A 12,447-nucleotide genomic window follows, 5' to 3' on the forward strand; every position below is an offset into this window, starting at 1 on the left:
CTATAGGAATGCCTGAATTCCCGCTGGGTCTGCCACTGCCACACCAGTTGACCCATCCGAGTCTGGCGCCAGCGGAATTCTGGTCGGCAAATTTCGGCCTGCATCCAACGCTGATTCCGAGCTCCAGTCATCCATTGCTTCATCCAAATATGGTTCCCAACTATAAGATTCCGCACTTTCATTCGCTATTGTCGCAGTACATGGGTCTAAACTCGTTGTTCGGGGCAGCAGCTTACCCGCAAAATCTCAGCATCAACACCCGTTTGAGTCCACCGGCCAGCCCGAAGGAAAGTCCCAATGGAGCGAATGGGACTGGTGCCGCCGTGGGAGTCAGCAATACCAGCAGCAGTAGCAGCAGTAGTAGCAGTTCCAGCAGTGCTAGCAGCAATCTCAGTGTTGGCAGCAATAGCGTCAATACAAGCAAAGAAAGTGTAGCGGAGAAATAATTGCGCCGGTGGTTATAGGTAGTGAATTAACCTTTTTTCGAGATGCAATATTTATTGTTAACTTATTGGAACGAAAACTGTAAATAGAAGCAGCAGGTCTACGCTGGGGGAAATCGGGTCGGACACAGCAGTGTCCCGATAGTGAACCGATCTAGTCTGCATTGCTTGCCAAAGAACCAGTGCTGCCAGACTTTGTGAGATTTGTGCATCCCAGCTTGCACCGCAGGCCTAGAGTAGTACGAGTGCTAACCCGTTAGCGATTAGAGTAAGAATGCAAGCAGTATTACAATGACTGTAGTCGTGTTTTTATTTGTTCAAATGATTGAGTACAACAAGGCTTATGTAAATAGAACCCGAAGCTTAAAGTAAATTAGCAGAAAATAAAATATTTGAAAATATTTAGGCATTGAGTTTTTCCTCGACCCAATCATGGAAGAATCCTGCGTCGACGAACACGTCAGGTTGTTCTCCTCCGCAAGCTCCACCGAAGGTATAGCTGGCAACACCGACGACAGAGTTTTCGAACACAGCTGGACCTCCGTAATCGCCAAAACAGGCACCACTGTGACCTTCCTGGTTGTGGAAGCATAGGGCTCCCTCGTAGAAGGCATCTCCCAGGTAGTTCTTGCACTCTTCGGTAGTGAAAGCCGTCAACGTGTTGTACTTGAGTTTGTAGCTGGTGTTCTCCTCTTCCGACGTACGTCCAAAACCAGTGAAGGTGACCGAATCATCGAAAGCGAATGGCGTTCCATTGACAGTCACGAACTCAACATAATCGCTGAATTGAGCTGGCTTGCTCAGTTCAATCAGGGCCAGATCGTACTTGAAGGTTTGATGGTCAAACTCTTCATGGACGTAGAAGGTCTTGACATTACGGAACTGTCCACCCATCATCAACCGTTCGCTACCGAAGAAGACACGGAAAGCTTTCTCCGGAAACCTGCAAATCCAAACAAATCTTTTAATTGCAAATCCCTACCTTACCCAATGTCAGTAAACACTCACTGCGTCTCTCCATCGAAGAAGCAGTGCGCAGCAGTCAGTACGAAGCGCTCATGGACCAGCACGCCTCCACAGTGCAGTTTTACCTTGTGGGTCAGCACCACCTGATACGGGAACTGTCCCTTCTCAGCGAACTCTCCATCAACGACGGCCTGAGCGCATCCAACCAAAGCGGCTACCAACAAGACGAACACCTTCATCATTCCTCTTTTTCGACTTCTGATCACTTGATACTTGTAAAACAGCCTCTATTGTTCGCAACTGCTACTGCTACTACTGGTGGCTTTTCTCCATTCATGGCTCCGTATTTATACTCAATTCTTCAACCGATTCGTCAAATCTGCTGATAAAACTGCTTTCTCAAGGATCACTTGAAAAATTAATCCCTTACCCTCTTCACAAGTTTCGAGTCGGTGATTAGAGTGTATTACTCGCATTTGTTCACCGTCGCCGTCACATCGTTGTCGTCGTCGACTGCGATGTTTGATGTTGCGAAAATGTCTTCCGAAAAAAGGGGTGTTCTCCCTCACTTTGTATACACCACACCAATAAACGGGAATTGATTCAATTTGCACAATGCATGTGTATTGAACAAGAAAAAGAAGAAGACAAAAAGTCGTCAGATCATATCGACTCAATTAACGACTGAAAACTTCTTGACGGGACGGGCATTGTTACGAGTCTTTCAATGGATTTCCATTAATCGCGAAAGAGAAGTTCTCGAAAATGCATTGGCACCTATTTCGTAATAAAAAATAAAGTAAGGGAAACTCGTTTCCGATATGCTCGAAAAGGGTCAACCTCAACGCTGTTCAAGTGAAGGTAGTATAGTAAATTAATTTTCCATTCGTGCGTTTTGTGCCTAAGCTGTGTGCCGGTCCGTGGAGTTGCGGAACTGGTTCAAAGTGGAACAGATGACAAAGTGAAGGAATAATTGCTTTTAATGGGTGCTTGAAATATGGAATGCGAGGTCACTTTGGTAGAATTTTCTATTAGTTATGAAATTTTGCTCATTTCTGGTGGCTCTGGTGGTTATGCAATTGTGACATACGGTGGCGTGGTTGTGATTTATTTTCTGGCGATTGGAAGGTTTGGTGTATTTAAATCTTCTCCTTCATGCTCATTACTTTCCGATTGGAACTATGCGCCTGTCCATTGAGCACTTCCGCAGTTGTTATTTGAAACAGCTTTCTAAAGCTGGTAGCATTTTTGCAACCGTATTAGCAACCGGTGTAAACTAATGATTTTAGATTGGCTCACTACTTGACTAGCCTATTGGTCCCAAGCAAATCGATTAACGTACCCCATTCTAGTCAAAATTCTAGTAGTACACAATGTTTGTTTTGATTCGCTATGAAAGTTTGACAGATAAAATGAGGGGTTCGTGGATTTTCCTATGTTTCGAGGGGTGCATCGAGGGGTACATCGAAGATAGTACCAGAGCTGAGCCAAAAAGTTGAGCACATTTCTTTGGGACCTTGTGGTCTTAGAGTTAGCTCTATGGTATTAGTACAATGTTACACTACATCCAAGGAAGTCGAGGATTTTTCAAACTCGAAAAATCCTAGACTGGACTGGGAATTGATTCTGCCACGTCCTGAGTGGTAGCGTGTGCCTTCACTGGCTCGTGTTCTTTGTACAACAATAATTCAAACTAAGGCTGAATTAAAATATATACAAGAACACTTATTCAGCATCAAATTGTTACCTGGGTTCTTTGCATTTTAGAAATAATTAGTATAAATATCTTTATACCTTCTAGAATATTTAGTCAAAGTGCCTATTCGATACACAAAGTAGTTATGATTGGGTTAGTCCTGTGTTAAACACTGTGTGTTGCTTGATATGGTTATGAGAGATATCAAATTTGACCATCTGGAACCATGATGTGGAATATCTGGAACTGGTTCTACGGTGACCATATGCCTCTGTGGTTGTTGTTTTGAGTATCATTGGTCATATTTCGTCGAGTAGATGTGAATTGAAATGTAACTTGATATGGCTATGAGAGATATTAAAATTTGACTATATGGAATCATAATCCGAAACATCCGATTCTATCGTAGGTCTTATGATTGTTCTCTATCATTACCGGAAGTTCCACGAAAAAAATGTTCTGGCAATGATAAGTATCTTACTTTTATTAAATACTAGCTGAGTGTGCCCGGTCTTGCTCGGGATTCAATATTAGCTTGAGTTTATGCGCCGATTTTAAAAAAAGCATGCTATATTGTACGTAGCCCCCCCTCCTATTATCTAAGGGGCTACCCCCTATGATTATCTCCTTATACCCCCACACTCGCCCCCACATGCCTAATTTGGTTCCATTTGCTTGATTAGTTCTCGAGTTATGCAGAAATTTCTGTTTCATTTGTATGGGAGCCCCCCCCCTTACAGAAGGGGGAGAGGTCTCGAACCATCATAAGAACCTTCCACGGCCCCAAAAACCCCTGTATACAAATTTTCACGCCAATCGGTTCAGTAGTTTCCGAGCCTATAAGGGTCAGACAGACAGACAGACAGACAGACAGAAATTCATTTTTATACTTTGACTATATGTTTTTAGTATTACTTCTACGTGAAGTCAACGATTTACATAGTTGAAGATGCTAATTTCAAATAACAGACTGTAGTGGTAATTTTTATACGATAGATGGAGTAGATGAAAGCATAGAGTTGATAGTTCCGTTAGAGTACGGCAGTGTGAAGATTGTATATAGATATTAGACAAGCGAGTTAGGACAACTTTTAAGGAAGGTAAAAATCGGTTTTTTCATCTCTCTTTACCAAACTCCCCCTTTGGAGAGGGATGGTGAGGGGTGTCCCCCCGCCACCACTGGCAAAAAGAGATGAAAACCGTTGCAATAGTTGCAATTTCCAAACCTACGACTGGATGCCTTCCTTCAAATAACAATTGAAGTGCGGTAAACATCGGTAGAACTGTTTCAAACACACAGTTGGTACTTGAACGGGTCGGTTTTCATCTCTTTTTGCCAGTGGTGGCGGGGGGGGGACACCCCTCACCATCTCTCTCCAAAGGGGGAGTTTGGTAAAGAGAGATAAAAACCGATTTGTACCTTCCATAAAAGTTGTCCTAGCTCGCTTGTCTAATATCTATATACAATCTTCACACTGCCGTACTCTAACGGAACTATCAACTCTATGCTTTCATCTACTCCATCTATCGTATAAAAATTACCACTACAGTCTGTTATTTGAAATTAGCATCTTCAACTATGTAAATCATTTTTATATATATAGATAGAAGATAGATTAAAAAAAAACCACCCCTGTACCAACACATTCTTGAATGTACAACAAAGAGGGAGGGGCATGGGGGAAGTACCACCCAACGAACCACTCACCGGAATGATGTTTTAAAAAATTTAATTTTTTTCGACCTTGGCATTTTTGGGATACAATTTTTTTTAAATAAAAAATTGTCCCGGGCTTTTACGGGTTAAATATAACTCCAATCTTAAAACGCGTTTTCACAAAACTACATGTTTTTTTCCAGGGATCTCGGAGACTATTATATCAATTTTGCAGATTCTTCTGCTCGCAATGTAAAAATGAATTATTTTAAATCTAACATTGAATTTTTCGGATATTTCCACTCTCCGATTTTTTACGCGTATTTGAGTAGTGAAAAATCAAACTTTTATTTTTGAACTCAGATAGGTATTTGATGATTTCGCCAATTTAAAAAAAGCTTACGCTAGATTTTAGATATTTTAATGAATAACTCAAAACACTATATTGTCATAAAAATTGTTTCGATTTTGAACAAAAAAAGTGCTTTAAAATTATTGAAAGTGACGGCGGTTATTTTCTACTTAACAGCGCAGCAGCGAGTTCAAGCTCTTGGGGTTGTGAATGATGTCGCGGAAAGAGCCGTAGAGCTTGTTTCCGACCTCAACAACTCGGTAACCAAGAATCCCGAACAACATGAATACCTACTGCAAGTGGAGTACCACCGAAAAATGAAGCCGATGAAATATTGAAGTCAGAGCAGCAGCACATCGACTGATAAGGTTTGAATAAATTGTGCGCCAAAGCAAATACACCCTTGTGAAAAATCACGCTTGTTTCCAAATGACCCCCGTGAAACATAGTTGTTGTACTATACCGGAAACCTGTGTAAAGTTTCATCAAAATCGAAGATTCTTTGCACATGATATCGGCTTTCCTCCATGCTGAGTGAACCCCCACACAACGTGACTGCCTCGCGTAGACAGCAGCAGGCGGCAGTTGGCAGTGCTGCTAGAAAAAAAGAATAATGAGCAGTTCGTTTGATTAGCAATCCGTAATGGCTAAATAACTTTTCCCACAAGCGTCGGATTGTTTTGCGGTCTTCGAAGAAAAGTTTTCTTGTAAAATGTCCTAGGTAAATGTTCAGGTAATTTATTTTTAAAGGATAATGGGTGACCTAACCAGATTTTTATTTGAAAAAGTAAGTTTTCCCATAGAAAATCCTATGTAAAATTAAAACCGCTGGCGCTAAAATATAGATCCACCGACCGACCTGAAATTTTACACAGCTATTCTAGGACCCAGAAGGCGCCCGAAAATCATACTGGAACAGGAATTTGAATTTTGTCCCACCCTACTAATCATTTCTTTCCTTCGGTGTTCCAGTGCTGACAGCGCTGTCCCGCAAGCATCGCCTACATCTGTTTGGTTGCAGGGCTGCCAACAGCGGAAAAAATAATATTTCGGGCAATGTTTCAATGACAGTTGTTTTACCACTACATTCTTATGTTAACAGCGGAGTTAGCTGGTTGGCCTGAGAACAGTGGCGACTTAGTCTTGTTTACCCATCTAGCGAGGTATGGGTTCGATTCCCACCTGTAGGAAGTGGATTTTTGTCCCCATTGCCACTCTCCACCCAAACACATAGTCTTGCCTTCTGGTATCGTTTTCAAGAAAGTAGAAAATAATTTTACATTAGTCGTTTTCCTTAAAACAATATGTAGCTTTAAGATTACATTTTTATGTATTCTATGCTAATTAATTCTGTTTTTAAAATAGACTTAATATATCTGGGTCATTCCAACTCAAGTGAGTACAGAATTTAAAAAAGCTGTGGTCGATGTCACCGATTTGAGCCAAACTTGGCCAAAACGCGTATTATGGCATTATGAACAAACGCCTTTTTTGATTTTGCTCTAAAGTGCCTAAATCCTTCTGGGCTACAACCCTGGATTTTCGTGATTTTTAAAAATTTAAACTTTCGGAAGAGATTACTCCACAACCAAATAAGCTATTCGTGACATTAGACCGTCAATTTGAAGATTTTTTAATGTTAATTCATATAAATATACAAACATTTTCATTTTGTCATAGTAACTACAGTAAACAGGCTGATTACCGGCAGGTATCCAAATGGTCCAAAAATGGGCTGGATTTTTTATTTCTTAATATTTAATAATTTCTTAATATAATTTTTCTTAATATATTATTTCCTTATTAAAATAAGGAATTCAAGAAAAAATAAAAATATTTTAAATTGCATTGATTATCACCACACGCAAACCAAAAATTTATTACAAATAAATGTTAGTTCCCTTTCCTATCATTTGATCACAATGATTTCTAATTTTTTTTTCACCTACACAAGCAAGTGTTTGCCTTGATTGTTATGTATACCATGATTTAACTATAGTCGCTATATTAATAGTCTGGTGGATAGAATTTCGATTTATCAAAAAGCGGAACCATATTAATATACTGTAGACCAACAATTAAAAAGGTACTATCAATTTTTATTAATAAAACGTTAAATATTCTTTCCTCGCCAATCGACCACAAATTACCAGTATCATCGGATAGAGGAAACTTTACCCAACTCAAAGATGGTGTTAGTTTGCGTAGGCAAGCCTTGTTGAGTCACCAGGTGGTGTAGCCTCTTGAGCTGGAATGATCCATATTCCAATGTGGTTATTCTTACTGTACCATGTTGAAACTATTGGCTGCAAAATAAAAAAATCATAGCCGCTAAATTTTAAACTTCTATCTGATCTCGATCCTGTATTATCACTAGAAGCATTTTATTTGTACTCTACCGCCATCTAGTGCGTCAATTTCCACCTAAAATGTTCACTACTGAACAGGTGTCGTCAATTTTATCAACTTTCTCGAAGATAGGAAACTTCTATCTGGTCTTGATTCTGAGTTATCAATAAAAAAAACTTTATTTGTTCACTGCCACCACCTAGCGAATCAATTAAGAACTAACCCAAGCAACACAGATCTATCAAAATAGGTTGCTGCAACTTGATTGTGACTGAAATAAGGTGCATACAAGTAAACACAACTGTTAAATGACAAGTGTGCTGCTAGGGAAGCTAGATGGATATTGTTCGTTTATTTCATATTTTCTTGAAACTGGTTGGCATCATTGGCCAATAATTCTTGCATACAAAATGGGATGCATAGCTTAAGACATACTTCCATACTGTGCGCCTGTGTCAGTCTTGTTGTAGTCGTTTCTTAGTCTTCTTTTTTCCCTTCTTATTTCTATCTTATTGCTTATCGCATAGTAGATTATTGCGTGCTCTCAACTTAGTCTTCTAGATGCACTTCCACAGTTATTAATTGAGAGCTTTCGATGTCGGTACCATTTTTACATTAGTATAATTATGTGGCAAGTACAACCATACTCTATGCCCAGGGAAGTCGATACATTTTCCAACCCGAAATATTCTTTGAGCTTACCGGGGATCGATTGATTGATTGATTTATCTTTATTAAGGAGGCTTTCAGCCTGAGGCTGGTTCGCCTCCAAAACTACCGGGAATCGAAACCAGCCACCTCCAGCATGGTCTTACTTTGTAACTACGCCTTTACCAACTGAGCTAAGGGAGTCGTTCGTTGCTCACCGGTAAACCACGGATAAATAAGGAGTTTTTAAGCAATTTCCGTGGTTAAACATCGAGGTACCGATTATTTGTAAAAATAAGTACATGTATGAATATAAATTTATTTATTAAAAAAATATTATTCTTAAAACTTCAAAGTACAATTTTATGAAAAAAAAAATCGAATATTTAAAATTTCTAGGGTGGCGTAACCCTTAAAATAACAAAACAAAAAGTGTAACTTATTTTAAAATTATGAAGGAAATATATTAAAAAATGTGTATTGTATTGCAATGTCTGTACTATCACGAAACACCTGCATTGAGTGTTATTAAATTAAACAAAAAAAAAACTTTAAACGGCAGCCAAATAGTTAAGTAAAAGAAAAACGGCATATAAATCACAAACAGAGGTCATTTAAATTCCTTCATTAATTAAAACAGTGGCTGTTCAAGGGGATTACAGACAAATATTAAACCATCAGCAAAATTCAGAACAATGTTTTCCAAATATATTCAGAAACGCTGCTGCAAACAGTTATATTACACTGATCATCACGACTGTCTATAACAGATCAATTTCACCATATTTTACTTTTTTATGGTCTCCTGAGCTATAGCACATAACATATGTGGAACTTCATGCAAAACTACTGACTAAAAGTTGACCCCTTTTTTTGTGTTTCCTCAGTGGTATAACTGGTATAGTTGGACATCGATCTGTCAAAATTAAATTTTCGTGATTCGCCACTGAGTCTTCATATGGGCCAATGTCGGAAACGTAAGCAATGGCTTCTTTCGTAAATATCTTGTAATTCAAAGTCAATCCATGTAACCAAGAAGTTCTATCAGCTATGGGGACTTTCTCTATACACAAGCATCGTGGGGCTTACTTGAGCGAGTTTTCATTCTCAAGAAATTCGTAAAAAAGTCAGTGTTTACGTTTGTGACATTGGCTCTTACGGTTGCATGCTCAGTACACGCTATTTGGAAACTATCCAAATTTGAGTAAAATTCACCCTTATCGGTTAAAACTGAATCTATCAAAAAATGGGTGAACTATGTTGAGAGTGACAGTTTAACAATTGCACAACGTCGGCCGGATCCATGCCAATGTTGCTCATGTGTCAGCTGGTCACTCCCAACATAGTTTACCCATTTTTGAGTAGGTTCTGTTGTGACCGATTTGGGAGGATTCTACTCAAATTAGAGTAGTTTCGAAATAACGTGTAAGTATTGACGTTGACGATGGAAAGATGCAAGATTAGCTCAAAATACTGCATATTTTTCACAATATCAAGAGATGTATGCTTGTTTTACGTATTAATTCCAAGAAGAAGAAGTTCCACTACAGCTATCAAATGAACAAGGCTTCAACGAATCGCAAGCAAATGTACTTCAATTTATCAACGCACACTAGGTTTTTTTTTCAATATTCAGCACTTTTTTATACTGGTGGTAGAACTTTGACAGCTTCTTAAGATTTGCAATACTTATATACCTTAACCAGGACACTTGTTGAAAAATAATGCTGCTTTAAACTGTTTGCATCAAACTCCAAATTTGTGCGGTCGTTTTTTCCTCATACGTTATGAAATGAAATCAAAGTTTGGTGCAATTGGTTCCAACAAATAAAATTAATGGAAAAAAAATGGTGCATACATTTATTATCTAAGTTTATCATAGGAAAAGAAAATTTAAAAAGTACCCACGCAAATAAGTAATAAATAAGTATTCGCTTGGAGTTTCACCATTTTTTAGTAATAATTACAGAAAAGCAATACGCATCGCTTTCATAATTGAATTGTAAACAGTTAACCCATGGCAGCTTAAAATTATGTTTTTTATGCGGCAGATCAACGCTTAAATCATCTTCAAAAATGTTTTTTTTTTATTCATACGATAATTTATTATTATAAATTAAGCAATATAATTAAAAATAAAGAGCGATAGCTATATCATTAAAATAATGAACGTAAATTATTATGGAAATACAAAGCCATTAGTTTAAGACCGCTAAGAAGACATAGAACTATAAATCACATTAGAAATATTTTAATATAATTGACTACCCCCTTGATCTCCTTTCTCATTTTAAAGCTGGTATAATCAGTTTGACAGATCGATGTCCTGCTTTACCAATTAGCTGGATTACCAAGGTGAAGCAGTCGGTTAAGTTGTGTGAGTAAAACCCCTGTACGATACATGCAATTAGTTACGTCACTAATTGCGCTTACGTTGATTTTTTGGATTACTAATACAACCATATTTCACGATCTGCTTCACCTCTCTCTGAACTTCATTGCTACTATACCACTTGAAATCACTGAAATGGGGTTGATTTTTTATGACCGAGTTCCACATATTTTATGTGACTATAGTCTAAAACGTTCTTGGGACCTAAGACGTATTTTTCCAGGTACCACACTCTTTATTATACTGCACTGCCCTAGAACCGTGTATGGGCTCAGCGAGCTTGCAACACTGAGGTACTGCGCATTCTGAAAGGCACCGCCTAAGCATTAGAAATATCACCGGAATGAGAGATGAAACATCGAGATAACGTTTTCAAATGGTCTACACATGGAAGGAGAACATGATGTCATTTGTTCTTTCTTAGGCTCATATTGTAGCATGAAAATGTGGCGCCTAAACGCACAGCATTTAGAATTCCTCTGATTCTTAAAATTGGGAGGAGCCATACTTATAAAGTGTCCTTATATTAATTTTCATCAGTGTATAGTCAAATATGGTAAGATTTTTTAGTCCATGGAAAAAAATCCTGTTTGTCGTACAGTGTTATCATGTGTGATTTGTAGCGATAAACTCCGTCTTGAGTTAACTTATTGTACTGCAGGATCTGCCAAATTTTGGTGCATGATCGTATTGATGAACACTGACATCGTTGTCAAAGCAGCCGTGATCGGGACCGAATTCGAGCATACTACCTATTGGAACTCGAGTCGAAAATATGGTGTAACATTACTTGCCAAAAAGGACAAAATTATCATTTTTACAGTACATGAACTGACATTACGCTGCTTTTATTGAATTTGTTTATTTTTGTGGCCATTCCGCTTAAAGGGATTCCGTTAAGAGGTTCGACAAATTTTTAAGATTGATCATGACTTCCGAGCTTTCAGAACCTAATAAGTACAGGTTTAAGGAAAGACATACCGTTTCTTAAGAAATGCCGAAAATTTAATATAACACCTAACTACTTTTCAATCAAATTTAAGGAACAAAAGTTATCATTACTAATGTCTTATGATTATGCTCATTCAACTGTTCAGCAAGCAACATTGGTGTTTCTGGTGCGAAGAATATAGCACAAATATCATGGCTACTATATATCACACTACAGAATACAGTGTTAACGGCGCCGGTGGTGTAGTGGTAAGCGTGATTACCTCTCACCCCAGCAGGCCTGGGTTCAATCCCAGTCGCCGCCGCCGGGATGTTCTTGAGGCATAACATCTCTGATCACGCCTTCCTTCGGATGGGAAGTAAAGCCGTTGGTCCCCGGTTCATGAGTTGATGGGTCGAAAGGTATGGTGCAGGTGTGGGAGCTGCATTCCTGGCACGTCGGTAGCATTGGTGCTCAGCACGGAAAACAAGATCGACGGAAAAAAAAACAAAGGAAAAAAAAAAAGAATACAGTGTTGCCCACAGAACTGCTGCTTGATCATGCCATAAGATTATCAATCTTTTAAACAAATAATAACAATTTAATTTGACATTTGGCTGAAAAACGACAAAGTCGTAGCTTAGAAAATTTCCTGTAAGAATAGTTATAGAAATTTTCGAAAAAGCAATATGGAAAATGGGTAAAAGACAGTGAATAAAAATTTTGGTTTTTCCATAGTAATTTCCATATAAACTTCGAATAGTTTGTGGCAAGTCAGTTTCTTACCAAATGAGTTTAAATTTTGGGAAGCTAATAAGGACCTGATTTGAAACCGTTTGTGCACTGTGGAGCGAAAATTTCAAATTTTGCATCAGTCTAGTGCATATACCTGGGGGTTGGTCCCTAGATATGCCAACTTAGCAGAAGGTTCGGGATATGCACAACAATGACAAATACAATTAAAATTATAATTACAATTTAAATTACAATTTTCTACAATTACAATTACAATC

The 12,447-nt window shown here is 38.4% G+C and overlaps 2 protein-coding genes across 2 annotated transcripts in view; one reads left to right on the forward strand and one right to left on the reverse strand.

Annotated features, from left to right (window-relative positions):
* Nucleotides 1-462, forward strand: part of hbn (homeobrain) — a 57,525-nt gene extending 57,063 nt beyond the window's left edge. Inside the window, exon 5 of the mRNA XM_065237704.1 lies at nucleotides 7-462. Within this exon, the coding sequence (XP_065093776.1) occupies nucleotides 7-446 (440 nt within the window). The 3' untranslated portion in view covers nucleotides 447-462. The remainder of the gene's footprint in view (nucleotides 1-6) is intronic.
* A 383-nt stretch (nucleotides 463-845) lies between these two features.
* LOC135714360 (serine protease SP24D-like) lies at nucleotides 846-1,701 on the reverse strand. The gene is made up of 2 exons (XM_065237708.1): nucleotides 1,452-1,701; nucleotides 846-1,386 (listed from the first exon to the last, which is right to left on the reverse strand). The coding sequence occupies exons 1-2, from the start codon at nucleotides 1,649-1,651 to the stop codon at nucleotides 846-848; spliced, it is 741 nt and encodes a 246-aa protein (XP_065093780.1). The 5' UTR covers nucleotides 1,652-1,701.
* Nucleotides 1,702-12,447: the final 10,746 nt, after the last annotated feature.

The sequence above is a fragment of the Ochlerotatus camptorhynchus genome, unplaced genomic scaffold (genome assembly GCF_037179485.1).
Source record: "Ochlerotatus camptorhynchus isolate MF236.1 unplaced genomic scaffold, CSIRO-AGI_Acam_v1.1 ptg000639l, whole genome shotgun sequence".
Taxonomy (NCBI): domain Eukaryota; kingdom Metazoa; phylum Arthropoda; class Insecta; order Diptera; family Culicidae; genus Ochlerotatus; species Ochlerotatus camptorhynchus.